Here is a 23,467-nt window from a genome sequence, read left to right on the forward strand (position 1 = left end):
TATCATCAGACATAAGTTTGCTGTTATAAACTGCAAGCAATATTAAGAGTTTTCACGTAGCTTCTTTAAACATATTTGTCAAAAGAATTGACCATTCTAAGGGTCCTGTGTTGCAAATACATTAATATGTTTAATTATAAACATCTTAGTAGTCCTTCATTAATGGTAAATTGGGTCTGATCTGTCCGAGTCTATGGGCAAAATCCTGCTCGGATTTTGCAGCACACAAGGTGGGAGGCGCAGGAGTCTGCAAGGGCCATTTCGGTTTCAGAGGAACACCAAGGCCACCAGCACCCACATCCTGCTTCGTCACCAGAGGCTCCGTCACACCCAGCAAAGCTCCCAAACCTCCTCTGCCAGGCCCTGTGGCACAGACACCATCACTGCACGTCAGCGTCCTCTGAGGACGGCGGAAAGGGCAGAGCTTTCTGACTTGGCAAGCGGTCAGAGCATCATCGCTGGATGCGGTAGACATTGGTTCAACTGCCTAAGGGATATGTTTATTCCGTGCACTATAAACACACCAGTCCGGGAAGCGGCATGCTGCGCAGAAATGCCTTGAGTCACTTTGTGGATATAAATACTAAGTTTATGCTCTCCCAAATCCGGGTCTGCTTTGTCCATATACGGTCCATGATCAGTGCTGCCTTGGCTTTGCTTCAGGGGCCAGGAGACATAGGGATTCATCCCTCCACGGGGGTTTTGGGGGCTGCCAGTGAGTCACAGGGCTGCGCATGGGTATCCATGCCACACATGGGGATCTGCGCCCTCAGGTCCGTGCCAGCCCCACAAACTGGATGGCTGGGTCCCAGGCTGCTGGGCTGGAGCATGAGGAACAACCATCTTCATCTGCTTTTGTAGGAGCAGTCGGATGCACACAGCTGCCTGCTGATGGTTTTAGCAGATGTGTCCTCCCTGCGTGCAGGAAGGCCAGGAGACCTTGGGAACAGGCGACCACCAGAGTCACTGGGGGTTTGGGTGGGGAGATGGGGGGAAGTTTTTAAAAAGTCACATGAAGACACATGGCAGATGTTTGTGTGGGGACATGGTGGGTGGTTGGGTGGGGACTTGGTGGGATTGTGGCTGTGGTAGGGGAGCACCTGAGGGAGGAAGGGGCTGTTTGCGTGACAGGCTCGGGGAGAAGGTCAGGGAGGGGTGTCCCGGGCCGCGGCCCGCCCGGCTACCGGGGCAGCCCCTCCCGGCCTGGCGGGGGCACCACCGAGCTGCCCGGGCCCGCGGAGCCGTTGTCCTCCGGCGCTAGGACCCAGCCGAGCCTCACCGGTCGGCGAGGAGAGGGAGGGGCTACCCGTGATGACAAGCCGAGCCAATAAGCGCTGGGCCGCTGCCGGACTCATTTACATCCTGGCGCGACGCATCCAATGAGCGTGCGAGTTGCCGGCCGCGCTGCGCTCGCCGCCGCCCCGCCCGGGCGGCCGAGGCCGTCGCGGCTCATTCGGAGAATGGCCGCGGCCACGGCGTGCGGCTCCCCGCCTCCCCGCCCGCCCCGCGAGCAGCAGCCGCCGCCGCGGAAGCGGGGCGACTCCCGGCGGCGACAGGCCGCCCTCTTCTTCCTCAACAACATCTCTCTGGACGGCCGACCGCCCTGCCCGCCTGCCGACAAACAGCCGTCGCCCGCCGGCCCGGGCGAGGGGGAAGAGGCGGTGGCGGAGCCGGCCGGAGCCCCCCCGCGCCTGCTGTCCCTGCCGCCCGCCTGCCAGTCGCCGCCCGCCCTGCTGCTGCCCGGCGTCCCCCCTCTCGCCGCCGCCGGAGCTAAAGGGGAGGCGGACCCCCCCCGCGGGGGCATCTTCCTGCCGCAGCTGCTGGGCGGCCCGCTGTGCCCGCCGGCGCCGCCCGCCCTGCCGGGGATGCTGGTGCCCGCCAAGCCGGGCGCCCCGGGGCTGCTGAGCCCCACGCAGAGCGCGGCGGGCGGTGGCTTCACGCTGGAGGCGCAGCGGCAGAGGTGAGTGAGGGGACGGGGCACACTGGGCCAGCCCGCACACCCTCCGCCCCCGCCGGCGGGGCCGTCCTGACCCCGCGGGGCGTGGGAAGCAGCGGGACCCCCCGGGGCCCTGGGAAGAGACGGACTTTCCCAGGGCCCTCGGCCGGCCGGCGGCTCCGGGGCGTGGGGAGCGGAGCTTGGGAAACGGCTGCCCCCGGGGGAGAGCGGCCCTGGCAGGCGGCGCCAGCCTCGGGAGGGAGCACCTGTCCCGGGGAGATTCGGCCTTGCAGGAGCCGGGGAGCGCTGCCCCTGGATGTGCGGCTGCCTGCGCGGAGGATTCCCCAGCTGGCGGGAGCGCCTGGTGAGGGGGATTTGCAGAGTGTTTCACTTGCTGAGTCTCTGGCTGCAGTTCTGCCGTATCCTGAACCCTGCCTCCTGCTTTTCCCGAGCTCGGTTTTTGCATTTTTCCGTTTACAGATGAAGCCGATGGAGTCATTGCTCGGTAGGACTCTTCCTCGGTGCAATGGCCATAGTGCTGATGTAGAGCCTTCTAATCTCTGCTGCTTGTCTGTGCAGTAACTCTAGATATTAATAAACACTTGTACGCTGGGAACTTTGAGTCAGCCTCAGGGAGGATGTTCTGGCCTTTAGTGCAGGATTACCATCGCATTTCCAAGGGACTTCTGTCAGCCTGACAGTGTAGGTTTTCTAATCGACTGGAAGGTGGGCCCTCGCTCAGATCTTGGGGATTTGAGCTCTGAAGGAACTCTTTTCAGGCTGTTCTTTGCATAAACAGCTTTGTAAAGTGAGCTGGCCCTCTAAGCTTGCAGATAGGCAGAGCAGTATCAAAGTCTCTGTGGTCTTTGTAGTGTCTTTCAGAGCTTCGTTAGTGAGCTGCAATTGAGATGTTGTCTGTGCTTTAAAGCTGGGGAGCTTTGCTAATGCCCTAATGGGTGTTACCTTTCAGTATACATCTCACAGTGGAGATGTTCTGAGTATCCTAAGGAAATGTCTCCTTGGAGGGTCAAGTGAATTTAAAGAGAAGTAGCTGTTGGTCGGTCCTCTTGTGTGTCATCCCTACTGGGTATTTTCCTTCTTGAACTGTCATTTGCCACTCATTGCTTTTCTTCTTGTAATGGAAGAGGTCTTTCTGTACTTCTTCCAGAAATTGAAGCTGGGGATGCTCAATGGATGCCCTGTGTGCACAGGTTGCGCTGTAGTGTACTGCTTGTTGAGCAGGGAAGCCTGAAGCAAGGGAGTTGCTGTGGCACAGCTCCTTCCTAGCACCCCTGGTCCACAAAAGCCAGACCAGTAGCTGCTGTCCAATTAGTTTAATTGCTTTAATATTGTAGGTAAAGCTCTTGAAGGCAAGTTTTGCATCAAGTGGGTGACATTCAGTGTGCCTGTACATACTGAGTTCCGGGCTGATGGAGTTTGTGTAAATAGATCAATCCTTCCCCCTTCCCATGTCTAAGTCAGTAGGATATTAAGAAAATATTCCTAGGATCATCTCATATGATGTCCTTCTTGCTTCTTTCTTTGGCATCTCACTTTAGTTGTTATGTTCCATTATAGTAATTCTAATCAATCCACCTGAAAATAATGATAAATCAGAAATAAAAGGTAGAGATAAGTGTGAGGACTGAAGGAATGAAAGGGCTTCTGTCTGAGTAATGACAGAACAGACCATGAATTTTCATCTTGGAAGAGATGGCTGAAAGGGTATATTGTATGGCATTAATCATTTTGTGTACCGCTTATGAGGGTGATTTGGAGTGAGAGTTCATCTGTTTTTTGTCTTTAAAGAGAAAAGAGTGGAGAATATCTGCCAAAGCTATTGGGCAGAAGATCCACATTTTCTGATGCAAGGACAGTTTTATGCTGCCTGTGGGGATGTGCTAGACCCAAGGCATCTACTTGCAGTCACACTGAGCACAGGAGTGGGTAAGATGGACCATCCCTCTGTAGTTGCAATTTCACATGCGACTTGGAGCACTTTATTATTTTCTCTGGATGGTTCCATGGCTTGCTCTGCATCGAGCATCCCTTCATCCCTGTGGGGTGGCGGTGTCTCCTCTTGTTGCAAATACATGAGGAACGGTTCAGGGACTTTCCTGTGGGACAGTGGTGCTTATGCTGCTTCCATTTCTGTGTGTGATGTGCTGTTTGAAAAATAAGGTTCAGAAATCAACAAACAGTTGCAAAAAATGGGTTTCCTTTCATTTGGACTCAGGAATCTGGGCATCCCTTTGCCGTACAGTAATGTTGCTACACTCCAGATAGGTTAGCTGTGCATCATGCAAACATACAGGCGTATGAAGTCATCAGAGGGAAGGGGGAGGCGGAATCAGTGCTGTGACTCTGGACATCTAATCTGTGGTGCCCACTTAAGGCAGCTGTTTCCTCGGAGTCCTTTTTTAGTCACTGTCATGAGCTGCTTCGAATCGCCCTCAGTGGAGCCTCCTGTAAACACAGTAGGAACACGGGCTGAGGGGTCTCTAGATTTGCTCCATCCATGTTTGGTGAGCAGTGCTGTGCCCGGTGATTTCATCACGCTGGGTCTTGCCCTTATCCATGGAGGTGGTTTTATCTACAACTGATGGTTTCACTGGGCAGAGTTTTATTGCAAAACCTGATCTTGTTCAACTTGCTTGCAAAGTTGCAAGAAGGTGATGAGAGGGGCAGCACAGATGTGACAGCACCTCTGCTACAGCTCCTGCTTATTTATTAGCAACACGTGGGATCTTTGGTAGAGCCCAAGGAATGGGTGATCTGCTCAGCTGACATAAGGTGGAGTTTCTCAGAGTTGCTCTGGAGCTGTCAGGTCCTTTAGGATGTAAACTTTGGCGGTGTGCGCTCCCACAGAGGCACCGTTCAATCTGTTTCATTGTGCTGCTGGCTGAGCGTTATGAGCTTAATGACTTTAACCTTCTACTTTTGTTTTCCTAAGGAATGTTCTGTTTACAGGATCTGAAATTACAAACGTGTTATTATACTAGCTTGCTTAATCTGCGTGCCATGCCTTCTCCTTTTCCATCTTGCCCCATTCTTTTGTTCTTTCAAAGAACAAGCCTCACAAAAAGCAGTGGAGGGTGGCAGCAAACTGAACAAACCGGCATTCACAGATTTTTAATGAATTTCTGCAGCTGGGTCTGAAACTGGTAGAGCTTTCTGAGGAAACACAGATAACAGAGCCCTGAAAATAGCCAGGTTATGAGAGCAGGAAGAATGGGAACAACAGACCAGAATGTCAATGCTGCTTGTGCTTCTGAGGTTTCCCTACAGTGCAATGTAAAGCAGCTGGTTTTGCCATATATTTGATGCATTTTGCTGGGCCTAAGAATAAATACAGAGACTGAATTATATGCATCTGATGCTGTAATGTCCTTGGTGTTCAGTGGTCAGGGAGTCAAACACTCAGGTTTGTGGTTGCTGATAAATCAGAAATGACTGAGCTAATTTAGGTCATTTTAAGGGTGGGAGTTTAAATAGCAGTTGATAACAGCAACACTTTGGACCAACTCTGCTTTTAAGTGTTCATTGGATGCCAGATTGCTGACATAGGTGTGAGCAAATTAGTTTCTTGGGTGGAATGGCAGGAATGCTTGGTCAGACTTTTATGCTTATGATGGTTAATGTGTTGTTTTGTTCTCCTGTCAGCTTAGCTGCTGCTTTCACTTTGAGAACTATAAATATTTACCAAAAAAAAAATTGCCTTACTTTTAATTTCTAAGCCTTATTTGGAATAACTTGAGCACACATGGTGCTTTTTAGGAAGCAGCAAGATCTGTCAGAGCCTGCGAGTTTGGATCCTTCAGGTCACAGAAGAGCAGACTGGGATGTGCTGCTCAGGGCTGAAAATGAACATATTCGAAACCTGAACTTTACTTAAACATCAGCTGAAAAGTTAAGGCTGCAGTTTCCTCCTTGGCATACACAGTTTGCTTCGGTAGTTTTCTCTTGTATTTGCAACTGCAGGTGAATTGCATGGGTCCAGTATTAAATGTTTGTAATTTATAGCTGCCTGTAGTATTTTTTATCTGGCATTCTCAGCCAGGTACATTAATCAGAAGTCAATTGTATGCCTAGCAGGAGACTTGGAGATCAGAAATTGCACATCTTGGTATCCCACACACCTCTGCTAAACACTGCTAACACCGAGGTTGACATCTTCATTTAGAAGAGTCCAGAGGCTTTTAAAGTGACTTGGATCTCCAGGTAGGAGGAGTCTGTACAGAATTAACTGTAATTGCAGTTATTTCACCAGCTTTTCACAGCAGTGGGTTTGGGGATTATCTGGAAGTGCCATTTCCACCTTTTCCTTTGCTCCAGCTCCCAGATCCTCTGAGCAGGAGGTGATGAGGGTGGTTGGAATGATACTGTCTTGCTTCTTCAAGTCAACAAGTCATCAGCAGAGAGGGGAAAATGCTACCAAATGCAGGTCAAAAGCCAAATAGCTTAATTTCAGAGAGGAATTGGTGGGCTCCCGTTTGAGACCTCCAGTAAGCAAGTCCCGTAGGAGACTTATGTTCAGTGAGAAGGACATGTTTAGGTTCTTGGGATCCTTACCGTGACTTTGCTGAGCCTCAAACTCCTTGACAATTGCAGAGATGTGGGCTGCCCAGACTTACATGTGCTTTGCCAACCAGACAGCTGTCTCACTTGGCTGTAGGTGAAGCTTCTTCAGGGCTGTAGGGTGCTCTTGGCACTGCGACTGAACCAGTTCAGAAGAGTTCCCAGCAGTGGTGAGCTGTTTCTACAAGCTTCTGTGAACTGTGGGATGAGGCGAGGAGGGAAAGATCTTTGCTTTCCGTTTTCAAGAGTAGTTCTGAGCTACAGATGGATTCTTCTCTGGGTTTGGGTATGGTTGGTTTGCTTTAGAAGCAGGCGGGGGGAAGGTGGAGGGAGAGGAAGAGACTCTTGCGTAATTCTCTTTTTATTTTTTAATTTCCTGCAGTATTTGTTTGAGTTATTAAATCTTGAAGACGTAACCTCAGTTGTCCCGTGTTTCTCCTTTTCGCATCTGTCACCCAGTTAAAGCTGTGGGGCTGTCAGACTGAGCGAGCTTGCAGATGCTTGTGAGCCTTCTTTTGAAGGCTGTTCTAAAGTCTTCTGGCTCTGTAGTTGGAGTTTAAAAATGCAAAATCTGACATGCACACAAGCATAATGAAATTTGGATTATTTAATGAGGACGAGGTATTGTTGTTAAGCAGGTGACTGCAGATGGAGGGTGCTCGGCTAAAGCCGCTCGCACTTGCTATTCAAATGCAAAGCTTTAAGTTCCTAACTTTTGGTTTATAGCTGTTGTGTGTTTAATTAACTGTAAATTATTATAGTATGACCTCTGAAAAAAGATGTTAAATGAGAACCTTTGACTGTTCTCGTAAGTGCAAGTGAAGCATTTCATGAGATATCCCTCTGATTCCTGAGATGTATCGAGTCTTTAACACACAAAGTTTGCTGCCAGCTGACCCCGCTGCCTGAGGCTGAGATCCTGGGGCTCTGAACACCCCGAATGTGCAGCCACCTTCTGCTGGGAGCGTCCCTCCTGGGCCAGCTCGGGCTCCGTGTGCTGCTACCCAGCTCAGCCCAGCATCCAGAGCTGCCTCTGAGCTGGGCAGATGTTTGCCACCCGCAGCACAGGCTGAACTGCTGCTGGTCAGAGCGGTTCCCTCACCAGTACGGACGGATTTGCACTTGCTCTGTTGTGGTTGCTGCAATTTAAGCATAAAATTTTGCATTGCTGAGGCTACAGCCTTTTGATTGTGGGCTGGAGGAGATGAGTGATGTGGTGGTGGGAAGAAACAAGTGCCCATAAAAACACTCTAAACTGTCTTTGACAGGGTTTCCTCCAGTCACCTGGTTTTTATTCTCCTTCTCAGTTAGAAGCTTCTCTCTTTTATTTCTTCCTTTTTTTTTTTTTTTTTTTTTAGAGCTGATGGCTTTTATTCTAATAGGTACATGATGAAATGACAGCATCAGAATCATCTTTCGGGAAAGTGCATGAATATTTCTAGCGTAATGCCCACAGGGTTATCAAGGACACACTTCACATTCACTCACCTGATTCAGTCAGTGGTTCAGTGCTTGGTGAGCAGAGCACAAAGTGCAGAGGGAAGCAGGTTGGTGAGCTCAGAACATCTCCACAAACTGGTAGGAATCTGGAGAAATATGGTTTAGTGGTTGTGTCCTGGCCAGCACATCTAGTTTGCCTTGTGAGAAGCAGCAGGGATTTTAGGAGTGGGCTTTAGAAGTGGGCTCAGGGCAGAGCAATCCTTACATCTGGTTTGGTGGCTCTGTTGCAACAGATGGCTTTCATAATCCTTACTGGAAGGCATTGTTTTATCCTTACATTGTCTAAACACTCTTAGCGCCAAAACAATGTGATTTATGAAGGGCAATGAATACAAAGCTCGTCTCTTAGTAGAATTACGTCTTAATCATATGTGGTTGTGAATCAGCAGTGAAGCAGCAGCTGCTGTGAAGAGCGTCTAATTTCTTTCCTTGTTAGTGTTTAAAACTCTCCAGGCTTAGTGAGCTTCCCACTTACTCTGCCGCCACCTTCACTCAAATTATACTTCATTTCTGTTCCTTCTCTCCTGTGCTATACGGCGCGTGCCACATTATTTTCCTTACACGTGGCTTTCCTGGTGGCCGAGTGCAGGATTTTCTCCTGGCTGCTGGGGACCTGCAGGAAAACCCTTGGGACCCCTTCAGTTTCGCAAACAAACCTTGACTAAGGGCACAAAGGTGGAGGAATTGGGCCTCCTCCCTCATCCTGAGGCCTCACAGAGGGACCTGCTCTGAAGCATTAAGTTCTTCCCATGCTCATGTGGCTAATTTGGGCTTACTCTTTGAAATGAAGATTACTGGAGGAATAACTTAAACTAACCCTGCTGTGGGACTTGTATTTACTTTCTGGCAGTCTGATACTTAAACAAATGTCAGAACAAGCTCTTGGGATGATGGCCTGCGATCCAAACGGCACGTTTGTGGTGCCATAAAGCAGTGAGTAGTTGATTTTTAAAGAAGGAGCACTTGGCTGTACGCTTACTATCATTTATGCAGGGTGTCTTCTCTGCCTCTCGTTGAACATCAGAACTGAAACCATCTGTCCATGAAAACAGCTTGCTCAGTGCTGGGCACTTCATGGTGTATGTTCTTTGTTGAAGTCATTTGTTTCACCAAATATGTGGTTTTGATGGTGATTTAGTATAAACGTGGTCTCTGACTCGTTTTGGTGTTAATTACTGAGAGCTTGCTGCTACCAGTGAGCTGCACTCAATGTGCTTGTGAGCTGGAACTCGTTAACGTGAGCGCTGGGGTGGGAAGATGTGGGGCACGGGGACGAGCTCAGGGATGCTCACACTCCGAGATGCAAGCCTGGAAACAATAAATGTCTCCTGGGCTGCGTGAGTAATGGCTGTTGTGGAAAATTAAGCTTAAAAACTGGAACTGTTTTTCTTAATCCCTCGACGCCAGTATTTCACGTAGTCTAACTGAAGTGCAGTTCATATTGGATTGCTGGCTTGCCCGTGAGAAAGGAAAGCTATACAGCTTAATCTTTAAAATATGTCTTGGCAAAACAAATCTGACAGGTATGTCTTCCTATTGTAAACAGGATTTGGGATCTGGATTTCTTGTGCAAATTACCTTTGACAGTTGTTACTAAGCTAGTGCTTCCCAAAAACAATAAATTATTTTTGTCTTTGTTATATTAATAACTCAGCCCCTTGACAGCTGTGATTATACCAAGGCATGTAAAGGACCTTACAAAGGGGCATCTGTCTTAAAATAAAACTCTTTCCAGGGAGAAATAAGAAACCAAAATCTATCAGCCCCTAATTTTACATGGTAATTAGAAATCCTTGGCCTCCCGCATTCTGCCCATCTATAATATTAACAGTGCATATGGCTGAAGAGCAACAGAGGTCATGAGCCTGGCTGCTGCTGTGAGCGCGGTGCCCGGGGCTGTCTGCTGTATCCTGCAGAACGGCGATGGATTCTGTTCTAGGATCGTATGGATGTGGCTCCGTGTGACAAAAATCAGTCCCCTGCCCAGAGGCCTCAGATCGTGTCACTGTCTGGCTTTGGCAGAGTCTTGGGAGGCTCGTGTTGCTCGGTGATCCTGGGAGTGATGAGGATGAGAAGTCAGGGCAGAAGATGAAGTCGAGCTGCTGTGTTGGTGAGAACAGCCGGATGCTGATTGAACTCTGGGTGTGTGCTGGGCTCAGAGTGCAAACCTGTCCGTGCAACAGGTGGGGGTTAACTGGGTTGCTGAGGAGAATCCCAGTAAGGTTTTAGAAAGAAGAAAAATAAAGAAGAAATTAGCAGAAATGTAGGAACCAGAAGGGCAAAACAGACAAAAGCTTCAAAACAGCCAAATGGCAGCTGCACGCAGTGGCTTAACATCAGTGACCGCTGCAATTTAGAGACTGATATTAGAAGTTAAAGTGATGTTGACGAGGGCTGTTGCAAAGCGTGGGAGTGCTGAGCAGGGACACAAAGGGCTGTCCCTTGGAGCACACACAGGCCCTGGAGCAGGTGTGGACAAGGCTGGCGTGTGCCTGAAGCCACATCTGATAGCACAGGGTTAATATCTCTTTTGCATTCTACTTATTCTCTGCCAAAGAATGGCCATCTTTGACGTTTCCAGCTACCTTCAGACTTCACCCTGGTCCTCGTGGGTGCCTGCAGGTAGCCCAGCCCGTGGGCAGGAAGGGGAAAATTACTCTTGGCAAGCTGTCGGAAAGGTCACTGCTCTTTCATCTGGAGCTGCGACCTAACCAGCTTTTTCCATTCAATTAATAAGACAGGACACGCAGGGATTACCGGTGCTATACATAGGTTGTTCTTAGCTGTGTCCTTTTCTGCTGGGAACACTTGAGAGCTGTGTCAGCCCCAGGGACAGGGATCCTGAGTGTTTCTTGTCTATTGTTTGCCCCCTGGCCAGAGCAGAAGAGGACAACTCCAAAGCTGGAAGCTCTCAGCAGTTGGGGTTTCCCCAGTGGGAAATCCATCAGAAAGGATAAACGTGTGGGCTGGCTGCTGCTTCCCAGGATGGGAGTCAAAATGCAGCTCTGAACTTAGTTTTATGGGGTTCTACCTGAACACAAGGGGTTTTGTGGGCTTCTAAAAGTGCATGTTTAGCTCCTCAGGGATTCGGCAGCGGGTTTGGATTGTGTATGTCCATGCGTGCACGTGGAGATAAGCTGAGGCGTAATCCAGAATTCCTGTGTGTGATAGCCCCTTATCTCGGAGCATGTGCCGCACTTGTTTTCTCTCTGTGGGTCCCTCGGAGATTCTGGTTGTGTAAACACAGTTGCTGGTTTTAAGGTTCAAGTCCCGGGAGGGTCTTGCTTTACTGGCTCCTAAATTAGTGGGGTAAAGCACCCACAAGTGAGCTCTTGGCCAAGGACATAGGAGCAAGAAAACCCCCTAGAAATTGTCAAGGAAATAGCGGGTGTTGGCTAACAAGTGTTTGGACTTTCTTTAGGATGCTGTTGAAATTACACAGAACTCATTAACGCTTTAACATTGGATACTTTGATTTCTAGTTATCAGGTAGCATGTCGCTAAGGATGTGTGTAAGGTAACATACAGCATGTGTATAACTTTTAGTATTCTGGTTTAGTATTTAGGTTGCACTTGGCAACAAATGCTTTGTGTAAACTACTTAAAATCCTTTGAATTCCAGTGGATCAGAGCACAAGCAAGAAGTGTTATCCCAGGTGAAGCTGCTTAGCACAGGATAAGTGACTCGACATCTTTTTGTCATCAAAACCAGGAGCTGCTGGAATGATACTGTGCTGCTTGTTGTTGGAATATGGATTAGCTGCATGAGGAGAGCATTCAAACTAAAAAAAATGAGTGTATTAATATATATATATAAGTGCAGACTACTCAAAAAGTGTGAAATGTTGCAATGCGTTCCAAGTACTGTGCTACCTAATAAAGGAGTTCTGTACATGAGTGTTAATAAGGAATCCAGCAAGTCTCTCCTGGGCTGCAGTGGGGAGCTGTTTCTATAAAACATCAGTGTGAGCACAAAAACTGTTCCAGGTGCTCTAACTGGATTAGTGAGAGATCTTTCTGTACGCCTTGTTTTGAGATTTGAGGGAAAGTGTCTTGCTTGGCATCTGGGATTCCTCCAAGGTGACAGCTTCGCTTGAGAACAGAAAATATTCTTTACAGGCGTAGCTAAAAATGAAGTTTCCTGTTGGCAGAGTGGGGATGAGTCATCGTGGTTTGGAGAGGAGGGGCAGGATCTTCCCTTCCCTGCAGCAGGTTTTGACTTCTAGATGTGCTCTTAGAGCAGCAGGTTGGGGTGACTGTCACCCTTGTCCATGTTACTGAGAAAACGAGGTGATGTTCAGCAGGTGTAACGCTCCGGACGGGTCCCATGGGCAGCTGGAGTTAATGGTGAAGGTCTTGCCAAGTCTCTCCCAGTCCACCCAGTTACTGACACCCGCATCCTTTTACAGAACGATGTGCTTTTTTTCATACCAATGCTGATTATCCTTGGCCTGAGCTGTGTTTTCCCTTTGCTCTCTACATGTGGCATCTTCATCTGCATCTCACCAGGTCTCCCCAGGAGGGCAGGAGGACTCTGGGTGTTACCAACTGCGTTCATGCCAGGAGGTTTGAGATTTGCCTTCACATTTCATGAAGGTTTTTTGGTTTTTATCCCAGGTTAGATGCCAAAGTACACTGGAGAACTGTGTATATGTGAAAGCATTAAAATTTCCTATGCAGTTCTTGCTGAAAAGCAAAAAAAATGTATACATATAATAATTTTAAAACTGAAGTGCAGGTGAAGGGCCTTAAAGCTGTGCCAGGAATGTTTTTCAGTAGCACCCTTAGTGCTGTTGATCTGTAGGAGGCAGTCTCTGGCAATTCTGAAGCTGTTAGTCCTGTGGGAGGATTTACCTCTCTTGTGTTTACAGAAAGGAACACTAATTTTTCATCCTCCTACCTGTTTGAGTTGTGATCTTTTTTTCTTTTAAGAAATTCACAATTCATTTGGAAATCTCTACCAACAAAGAATGACTTGACTTTGACAATTGTCATGTATCCTACTTTGTCAAAGACTACTTTTTTTTTTCTTAAATGTCATATCCTATTATTGTTACACTAACTCGCCTGATTCCTACTATTATTCTCCTTGCATCTTCCCTTCTGGGATTTCAGATGGGTACCGAGTACTCTTTGCTTTCCCTAATAGCTCTCTCTGTTGTTTTCCAGAGAGATCTGTCAATTTTATTGAGCTATCTCGGTCTGTCGCCTCCTGCAGCTGGACACAGCTGTGTTCTGAATAGAGAACATACACAGATGTTCACTCATCATCCAGATATATCTGTATCTGTCCACAGACTGATAGGAAATTATTTATTCCCCTGCCTTGAGGAGGGGGTTGGGCTTTTTTTGTGATATTTCTTGTAGGATTTTAAATGAGTATTTGAAAGTTTTTTAGGTGTTGAAGTTATAGGTAGGTGTTCTTATATGTTGAAGATAGTGAATGCTCGTTAACGCAGTTGGTGTATGTACTGTAGGGGTCCTGGAGGGGGAGACAAGTTCTTGGCCTTTTTAGGAACTCGAAACTCTTGGTTAAACACTCTTCCAACAGCAACAAAAAAAAATCCCAAAAACCTGCCATTTGTCCTAAGAGCTCATAGATCTGTTGCAGTTCATAAACTCAGAGGCCATGAACTAATACTGTTCACTCTTCGTGGTGTTGTACATTTTACAGAAGGCGTTTTATCTCCCAGCGCTGCTCTCTAGACTTTTTAGAAGACGTAGTGGAATATGCCAGTGTACGAAGGTACTTGTATTTTCAAAAGCAGCATTAATCTCAACTCGTTGCATGCAGTCCTCTCCTCCCTCCACCCTCTTCCACGCCAATATGAGGTCCTGCATGCTAGTGCTGCCATCTGATCATACAACTGGCACGACTGTTTTCAGAGCTCTTAACAGTTTTTATTGGTTTTTTTTCTATAATTGCAGAACCAAGCATATATCTGGGTCTCCAAGACACAAAAGTTTGAAGAAGATGCACTTCATCAAGAACATGAGGCAGTACGACACCAAGAACAGCAGGTAAGTTGTGGAGATCCAAGTGCCCCCTGGGCTCAGGTGCAATAGGATGTGCTCAGAAGTAGATTGTAGTTCAACACAATTAGCTGTTTAATTTGGGGATGTCCTTGGGCTCTTGATAATTTCATACCGACGTCTATCAAAGGCGGTAGGTGCTCATATCTGCTACATCTGCAGCAATATTTTGATGGTTCTGCCATCCTGCTCCAAGGAGGTTAAATCATTCTCCTGCTTATCTCCGGATGGCTTGATTTAGCCAAATTCTTAGCTTGTATTTGCTGGGCAGAAGGGGGAGCTGCGTTCATATTTATTATTGAGGTGTGAAACTTCATCTAAATTGAAAATACTATCTATATCTTTTCATGAGGTTTATGTAAAAATGACATAAATATAGGTATATATTTAAAGACTGGGATCTCCTCTGAGAAGCTCTCAAGGTGATGGTGGTTCCTGAACACTGAGGTTTGATGTAGAGCTCAGCTTTAAGGATCTGCAGAGTCAGAATGAAACCTCTGCTTTCTGGAACCATAAAATCCATAGCAGTATCTGTGTAATTTACAGAACAATTTAAGAGTTCTGTGTTTGTGCTCCACAAAAAGCTGTGTTGTAACTTCTGCATCTTAATTTTGATCCTGATCTTTTCCCGTCTGCTTACAGGATAGTGTTAATCTGTGCTAAACGAACACTGTGTGTGGCTTTTTCTATCCTACCTTACGGGGAGAGTTTACGGATCACGTGAGTTGTCTTTAATGGTTTTGTGAAATGCCTGGTCTATTGTTTGCAAAAGATCTTCTTTTCAAATGTGTATGGTTGGTGTAGGTCTCCTGTTTTGAAGCAGGTGAACTTACTTAGCTTATGGCTTATGTGTAAGGACAAGAGCTTGTTATCAGAGCAGGAGAATCAGACATTGCCACGGTGTCAAAGTGTTCAAACTCCAAGAGAAAAACAGCGGAGAAGTAGACTTTTCTTCAGATATTTATTCACAATTAAAGCACCCCAGTCCTGTGAAATCCCTGAAACCAGTTCTGAACCGATGATGTGGTTTGTAGGACTTCCTATGCTTCTAAAATGATCAGAAATCAACTGTCTTTCGTCCAACAAACCATTTTTTTCAGCATAAAAGCCTACAGAGCATCAGGGAAGGATGCTGCCACCTTCACTGGAAACCCTTCAAGGTTTTATAGTGAAATTCCATCTCAGGAAATTTAGAATGCTTTTGGGTTTTTTTTCAGCTCTCCTAAGCCATGAATGTCACTGTTTGCAGTCTGAGAAATACAGCAGCAGTTTAGACTGATACTGCTTTTAGTGTGTGTTCTACATTTTTGTATAGAACTGTCAGTATGATCACTTGTGGGAAACGAAACCACTCACTGGATTTCTCTGCAGCTTTGCTTTGTGGAGTCAAAGTTGATTCTGTGAAAGTCTATGATCTACAAGTATACCATAGAAAACACTGAGTTTTGTTCTAATCCACTTTTGGCAAAACAATTGTGTTGTCACTTCTGTCCTGTATGTAACTTATGGAGGAAGGAAACGGATGTTTAGTGGTGGGAATTGTATTGTATGTAAATACACTTGCTGCAAAAATAGTTGATGGGAAAATATTCTCTCACTTCATAGAAAAGCAGCGAGGTCACTGGAGCTATTTTAGAGCAGTTCTGAGCGCTGTTGTTGTGCATGTAAGCTGGCAATGCAGTTCTTCAACTGAAAGCTGCTTTTTCGCATTGGAATATAGGTGACAAAGCTGCGTGCAGAGTTCTGCTCGCAGCCCTGATTCTGAATTTGAGCTTGTGTGCACAAGGGTTGGAAAATTGCAGTTGAAAAGGCAAGTTTCTAATCCTGGAAAACTAGTTAATATAAGTCATATTGGCTGTTAAGTGTTTGAGCATTAGAGTGTTATAAATTGTATGGTCTTGTGCATAAAGACTGTATTAAAAGTTTGCTTTTAATAGGTATATGGGACAGATTTGAGTTAAAATGAGGCTAAATCTGATTCTTCAGTTAATTGACATCTCTAAATTTTGAAAGGAATACTTTAATTAATGCTTTCTTGGAGATGGGGTTGAGGGATGCACTGTTCTCACACAGAACTCTGACCTGGCAGCGTTGGCTGTAGGTAGTGGGTGGACTCTGGTGTTTGCCATAGAGGAGCATTTTCCAATACTGCCTTTTCTTATCCGCATTTAGCGATCTCAAAATGGAAGGACAGAAGCAACGACATCCTTCTGGGGGAGTTTCAGTCTCCACTGAGATGGTGCTTGGACTGGAAGGTGTAGAGCTGGGTGCTGATGGCAAGGTAAGGAGTTTCTTTTTTGGTCTCTTGATCTGTAATGCCAATGACCAAACAGCTGACTGGAGCTGCGGGCAGCAGAACCATTTCATGCTGGGGCAGATCACTTCATTTATGCAGTACTTTGCCATCTGTAAAGCAAAAGCTGTAACTTTTTGGAGCAGTTGAAGTTTGTTTTGATCTTTAAACTTTGAAATGTTTGGCCTGTGATAAAACTGCTTCCGAGGAGGCTGTTGGAGGCCGTGATCGCTTCTGCTTCTGGGGAACTGATTTAATTCTGGTACCTCAGGCAACATGTGAGTGATGTTTTGAGAGAAACATGGGTGAAATTTATACCTCTTTATTTAAATTTATGCACTACCAGAATTTTACTGATGTGACTTTTTTTTTCCCTTCTCTTTGCCATTCCACAAAATCTGTTACAACACTTGCACACTGCATCATGGAAACAAGGCATTCCTCATCCAACTTTTCCCTTTCTTCCTGTCCCACATTTTCAAGGCCCCCACTCCCAAATACAAATTCCAGGGGACTCTGAGCTGGGAAATCATAAATGTCTGGAAATAAGGTTTTCAATAAATTTTCTTTTGAAACTATTACAACTTTCTCTTCTTTAAGGTTGTCTCCTATGCAAAATTCTTGTATCCCACCAATGCCCTAGTTGTTCGCAAAGCCGACAGCCATTGTGTTGTTCCCTCATGTCGAGCTAGTGCTTCACGGAGTCTTCCTGGATCAAGATATAAACCTGTGACAGGAAAAACGATACCAGCAGGAACAGACATTGGTAAGGACAGCCGCCAGCCTTGCCATTGCTGCGCACACAGCAGAAAATGTTTGTCTGAAACAATTGCAAGTGATAAAGTGTGTTATTTAGGAAGGACGTGCTGCAGCTGGAAGGAGACTGGTTTTAGTGCAGCCTAGTAAAGCAGGCTTGTTAATGAAGCATGAGGTTGAGGACTAAGACTTGAACACACTCCTTATATCCTCCATATATCTGGCCTAGTTCTGTTTACACAATTCAAGGAGCACAATGCCATTTCCTTGGAAATGCAGAGTTTCATATTACTCAACAAGCAACATCTGGTGTAGGTTGGTACAGGTGATTCTCCCAGTCTTCTAGCACCGTAACAATATATGAGTCGAAGAGCTTGTGACAACAATCCCTTGTGTAAAAGAGCAAACCTTCTGTCTTCTAGATAATAGGTGAAAGAATTCAGTCTTGTGCAGTTGCTCTCTGTGCATATTTGTGGATGACAAACTGTTGGTTTGCACTAAGTCTGAAATGGTTGGTCAGGCACATGCTGGAGAAAGAGCTTGTGGGGGTTTTTAATAATTCTAATACCTGACTGGTGCATTCATGGAATGTAAACAGGTGACTGTAGCTGCAGTTTGCCTGTGCCACGGGGTCTGCCAACACACTTAATGTTTGCTGTTTGAAAATTCTTTTTTTAAGAGGAAATGGAATTTAAAGCTCTGTCTGTTTTGCTTTCCTCATCCACTCAGGAAGTGAAGCTGGGGACGCCGCAGAGTATGATCCAAATCTTCTGGATGATCCTCAGTGGCCGTGTGGAAAACATAAACGTGTGCTCATCTTTGCCTCTTACATGGTGAGTGACTGGCATACCTGAACAGGGGAGCGAGAGTGTGCCTGGAAGGTCCTCCTATAAGTAACTTACTCAAGGAAGAAAACTTCCAGTAGGACGAAAAGGTTGTGGCTTTTTGTGAATTGATTAAGAAAAATACAAATATTTGGGTTTGTACACTCAGCTTGTTGAGGACCAACCTCACATGTATCTCCATATTGTCATTTGCTTCTTGTAACCATTCGCTTACTATTTTTTTAAGATTGTCTGTGGTTGAGATTCAACATGTTCTGTAACTTAGGACATTATAGAAATGTTAAACTCGGGTTTGCCTTTGCATTAGTGTCTTTGGAAGACTTGGCTGTTAGTACTGTTCACAAGAGGAATGGTAAATTTTGCCTCTTGTGTTTCAGACTACAGTCATAGAATATGTGAAACCCTCGGACCTTAAAAAGGATATGAATGAAACCTTTAGAGAGAAGTTTCCTCATATCAAGTTGACACTGAGCAAAATTAGAAGGTAAGAGACAAGCATCAAATAACAAGAACATCTTCTGTGCTGTACAAGGCTGCTTTTATCTTCCACTTGTGTGGAACAAATACTAGATCTATTAATAGTATATATGATTAAACACTAATCTTTCTGTTGCCAGTTGAGCTGAGTGTAGGATGACAACCCCGTACAGCAATCTTTAGGATGATGAGAAAGGGTAACAGTTGGTTTTCATAGTTCAGTCTAAAAGGGTTTTGTTTCACCAACTGTGGTGGACTAACATTCATAGCCAATTAACAGTGGAGCAGCATTAGCCTTGAAACAAATATTGTAACCTGCTTGGCTGGCTGTAGTGCAGTCCTGCTCTGAGTTGTCTTTCTGGACCCCTGGGCTATTCTCTCCTTTCAATTACCGGGCTCATTGATGACCATGAACTCTAATAAGATTATAGGATAAAGAAGAACATTAGGTCTGGGCAGTTGTAATAAAGAAAAGCATTTCATGAAGGCAGGACTATGCCACACCGAATTCCTTGTTTTCCTGGAAATGTATCTGGCTGCTCATCAGTGAGACGCAGTATTGCACTTCGCAAGAGCTGTAGTCCTGCCAGTATCACAGTTAATGCAGTCGGGGCCTTCTGAAGTAGGCAGCTTAACCATGACTCTGCTGAATCACCAGAGCTCTGTGTAACTCTCAGTGCTGAGCAGACACTCAGGCGGAGTCTGTGTGCTGCCGGCATCCTGCATATACTCCTCTTTGTAGCTGCTTTGAGTAGTGTCCTTGCACAGAGAGCTTCTTGCAGGTGCAGCATGGATGGCAGCCCTGAGGGGCAGCACACACCATAAAGTCTGCCTTAGTGCCGAAGTGAAACGCCAGCTGTTTTGGGAAGGGTGTAAACCAGTCTGCCTTCCCTCGCAGACCTGGTTCCTCCATGAGGTGGGGAGCAGACAGGCCTCAGTGCAGCAACTGCTGTGACACATGCGGCTTTGATGTGGTGTTCTGTAGGTCAGGGGTGTTCGGTCTTATGAATCACAAACCAGTTTGGGGGCCCATAGGCAACCACTCAGGAGTAGCCTGTGTGTCAGTGAGGTAGCCAAGCCCCTGGGGTTTATGGGCAGGTGGAGAGCTGTTCTCCCACAGCAGGGTTAAATCTGTGCATCAGCTCCAGCTTGCTGCCAGCTGGGCTTCTCCACTCTGGGATAATCCACATCACAGTTTCCAAAGAGGAGCCTTGCCCAGATGCTCTTCTGAGTTCCCAGGCTGCAGTATTTCTACAGCATTTTATAAAAGCCATCATGTTTGAGAAGGTGTCCTCTTTTCCTGTTCCCAGTTTAAAGAGAGAGATGCGGAACCTGAGTGAAGAGTGTAATCTGGAGCCGGTTACCGTCTCCATGGCTTACGTTTACTTTGAGAAGCTCGTCCTCCAAGGCAAACTCAACAAACAGAACCGCAAACTGTGCGCTGGTGCTTGTGTTCTGCTCGCAGCCAAGATCAGCAGCGATCTCAGGAAACATGAAGTTAAACACCTTATAGATGTAAGTACAGGAGATTTGTTTCAGGTGTTGTCAAAACCTTCTATTTCATAGAACAAGACAAGGATTAAAGTCAAGATTTGCGGCAGTGTATGTTTGCATTTAAGACCAGCCCTTTCAGTCAGTTTTATGTCTCATTAGGGCTCTTCCATGATTTTTCTTTATTTTAATTCATTACACTGCACCAGTCAGGTAGTTTTAATGTCCTACTGATCCTACAGCGAGGTTATTTTTACATTGACTGCTTCTCAGGCAAACATATGTAGCTGTTGTGTGGGTGTCACAGCTGAGCTGATAAGCTGGTTTACTTGTCTGATCCTTGGCAACACCTTTGATTCTGTAGGCGCAGCCCTGACTGTGCATCACTGACTCCTATTTTATGCTGACTTAATTTAACAGTGCATTGGTATCTTGTGGATTAACTGGTTCTTTCTCCCCCTCTCTTTTTTAATAACTATCATAGAAACTAGAAGAGCGATTCAGATTCAACAGAAGAGATCTCATCGGTTTTGAATTCACCGTCCTTGTAGCTTTGGAACTGGCTCTCTATCTTCCTGAAAACCAAGTTTTACCTCATTACAGACGGCTCACACAACAGTCGTAACCAAAGCCGCGTTGCAGCTGACAGCCAGCGGTGCTGGGGACGTCACTGAGCGCTGGGGACATCGCCGCTGGCCTTTCGACGCTGCTGTGCGCATCCTGCCACAGCTGCGCCGCAGTTTGGAGCCTGCGGGCTGTGATTAAACTGTCGAGGTGTGTGTTACGGACACGTGTGCCAAGCCTGGGGGATGGTACGAGAACAGTCATTGAACTTTATTTTCTTTGGACATTTAAAGCACAAATATTCACTTGTCAGCTGTCATGGCTGCTTATTATTCCTTATTTATCTTTTTGGTTTTACTAAAACTGTTCTTCCCTATGAAGAATACTATGGTATTGTTTCCTTTTTTTTTTTTTAACCTTTTATTGTATTCCTTGAAACTAAAGGAAGCATCACTTCCATTCCAGCGCACCATGAATTTCAGATGTTTCCAAGAATCCTCTCACGTTTTTACATTAGTGAAATGCATACTTTATTTTTTTAAAGATGTGCCTAAAACTGGCTGGTCTGGTACCAGTGCTTTTTAAGTTAGTTATGTTATTTAGTGGGGAATCATGAATTTGTATAGCCATTTATTCTTTACCTGCGTTGGCCTTGCGTATAAGGAAAACAATTCCAGTATATCTGCACTAATGATACACAGGGCATCTATACTATACTATAGGTCTATAAGTAGCAAAATTGAAACTACTCTGTTCCAATTTAGTTAACTATTAATACTTTAAGAACATTTATTTTAAAAGGAAGGATTGTTTGAAAATGTGTAATGAAGTACCACGTGTTGAACAAGGTAGTTGCAGCAATGCGATTGCCATCCTAATTCACTCTTCAGTGGGAGATTAGCCCTGGACTAAGAGCAATTTTCTGTCAAATGTATAATGATTTTTATCTGTTTCAGTGTTTGTAGTCTGAAATAAGCACCTTTTTAGTACGACTGTATTATATATGGTCTTACATGCTCTGAGCAAATACCTAAGTCAGTAGAGCTGCTGCTGCCAAACTAAGCCAATGAAACAAAGCATGCTCAATATTTAAAATGCTTTATTTTATTTATTTTCACTCGGTTCTTCCAAGCATTGCATCACTGTGGTGGTCCTCATAAAACTGGCATTTGTTGCACATCTGAACAGCCACTTTAAATGGCTGGTGCCCAGCAGTGCTCTGATGCTTACGCAAGGGTTAAATAACTGCTCTGACCATTGGCTATTCCTTCATTTATTTTTAAAATGTCCGGGTTGGGAATGAACTCTTGATTTTATGCGGAACCTCCTGTGATATTGGCTCTAGGGTTTATTTTCTGAAGCAATATTGGGGTACAAGTAACGGTGTCCATTTGCAAGGAACAAAACTGATGCTTGGCTATTACGACTGAGAAATTTGTAATTTGAGTTTGACTCCTAAGTGGAATACTAGACCTTGGACTGAGGCGAGAGACCTGCTATCCAATATGTAAAGTAATGTAAATTCCTGTTCCTTGTATTAAGTGTTGGTTGTAGCCAAAACCAAAGCTGAATCTTTGTGCTTCAGCTGTGTTTTATCTGAAGCTAATTTGGCTTCATTAGAATTGCAGCAAACTTTACTGGAGCCCCTTCCTCTTTAGGGCTCAAAATGTATTTTTTTTGTATATCGTAATTAGAGTCACTATGAAATCCTTTGTAACTGTGTTCAGCTGTATGTAGCTTCAAGTTATTTGTGTAAAATTCAATATGCTTGTGACTTCTCTCTAACACAGAAGGGCTTTCCAGTCTCCATAAGTGAGATAGTAGCTCGTAAGTTAGACAGGCTTGCCAGTTATCTTCCAAAAGGTTTAAAAAATTGCCTACTAGTTAAACTTTCTACTGAATATAACTGTCCTTGCATGCAAGAAATAGTGACATACTAAACATCTAGTGTATAATGACCTTCAAATTAGTAGAGAGAAGTGGTCCACCACTTTCTAAAGAAGTAGAACTGAGCAAAGAAATTTCTTACACGGTATCTCGAGAACTAGTAAAACACTTAGGTTAGTATGAATAAGAAATTGTCTTTCTCTGGGAACCTCTTTGTTTAGTGTATGAAGAGTTTTCTGTAACGAAATTAACTTTCCTTTCTCACCATCTAAGGAAAAACAATACACTTTGGTTTGCAACACTTTGCGGTCTCTATTCAGTGGAAGCTTGTCTAGCTGCAGTGGGTGTCAGGCTGGAGTTACACTCCCTGAAGTTACAGTTTCTCATTATAAACCGGCAAGCTTTTGTTTTCTTTTTCAGAAGAACAAGTTAGGATAAGGAGCACTAAATTACACGATGCTTTATGTTGTCTAAAGGTTACTCTACACATCAGCTTGGGCACGTGCAGTGTTCCTGAGCATAAAAAGCTGCTTGGAGCACAGGCCAAAACCAACTTGGTGTAGCAAACACCGGGCCGGTGTCTCTGGTAGAGCGCGGCTTTGGGGCCAATGCCGTCCCGTGGCATTGGTCTGTGCCTCGTACATCGGAGTCTGTGCAGAAACAGCCCTTCTGCAGGGATGTGGTGACTTGTGTCTGTCTATGTGTTGATTTTTCCGTTTCTGGAGCATAGCTTGCAGTCTTGTGTTGGAATCTATTTTCACCGAAAAGCTGCCACCGTGTGGCAAAGGACTATTATTACCTTGTCCATTAATAAACTGGGACCCAAAATATTAATAATATGCTGGCCTGACATTTTCCCAGCCCAACTCCTTTTGCTTTGCAGAGAAGCGCTGGTTTATGCCAAGGGTGTTTCTGGCGCTGTGTACAGATGCTGGAGAGCTCTCTGGTGAAGAGGCTGTTGTACCTTGTCATGTCAACAATACTGGGTTTGTCTTACTCCATTATTTAAAGGTCTTTGTTGTAGCCCATTCCGTATTTTCCCCATGAACTTGTGAGGTTAAGACGCTGTGAAATAAACACTGTTTTGATACGTGTTTTGTAACCAAA

The 23,467-nt window shown here is 45.5% G+C and overlaps 1 protein-coding gene across 2 annotated transcripts; it reads left to right on the forward strand.

The window, feature by feature from the left end:
• Positions 1–1,427: 1,427 nt before the first annotated feature.
• Positions 1,428–23,467, forward strand: CABLES2 (Cdk5 and Abl enzyme substrate 2). 2 transcript variants are annotated; one of them, XM_065032384.1, is made up of 10 exons: positions 1,428–1,960; positions 13,689–13,760; positions 13,943–14,035; positions 14,690–14,767; positions 16,220–16,328; positions 16,941–17,106; positions 17,826–17,929; positions 18,319–18,425; positions 19,729–19,933; positions 20,394–23,467. In XM_065032384.1, exons 1-10 carry the CDS (start codon positions 1,461–1,463, stop codon positions 20,532–20,534), a joined length of 1,575 nt encoding a protein of 524 aa, XP_064888456.1. In that variant the 5' UTR covers positions 1,428–1,460; the 3' UTR covers positions 20,535–23,467. The 2 variants fall into 2 exon arrangements, with proteins under 2 accessions (XP_064888456.1, XP_064888457.1); XM_065032385.1 differs by lacking the exon at positions 13,689–13,760 and having other exon boundaries at positions 1,429–1,960.

This window comes from Columba livia, chromosome 16, assembly GCF_036013475.1.
Source record: "Columba livia isolate bColLiv1 breed racing homer chromosome 16, bColLiv1.pat.W.v2, whole genome shotgun sequence".
NCBI classification, from domain to species: Eukaryota; Metazoa; Chordata; class Aves; order Columbiformes; family Columbidae; genus Columba; species Columba livia.

Bases quoted from the DNA above. Each gene is read 5' to 3' on its own strand.
- CABLES2 (XM_065032384.1), top strand. From the start codon at position 1,461: ATGGCCGCGGCCACGGCGTGCGGCTCCCCGCCTCCCCGCCCGCCCCGC. The intron at 16,329-16,940 runs GTAAGGAGTTTC...CTCTTCTTTAAG, and splicing joins AGCTGGGTGCTGATGGCAAG to GTTGTCTCCTATGCAAAATT. The intron at 19,934-20,393 runs GTAAGTACAGGA...TAACTATCATAG, and splicing joins AAGTTAAACACCTTATAGAT to AAACTAGAAGAGCGATTCAG.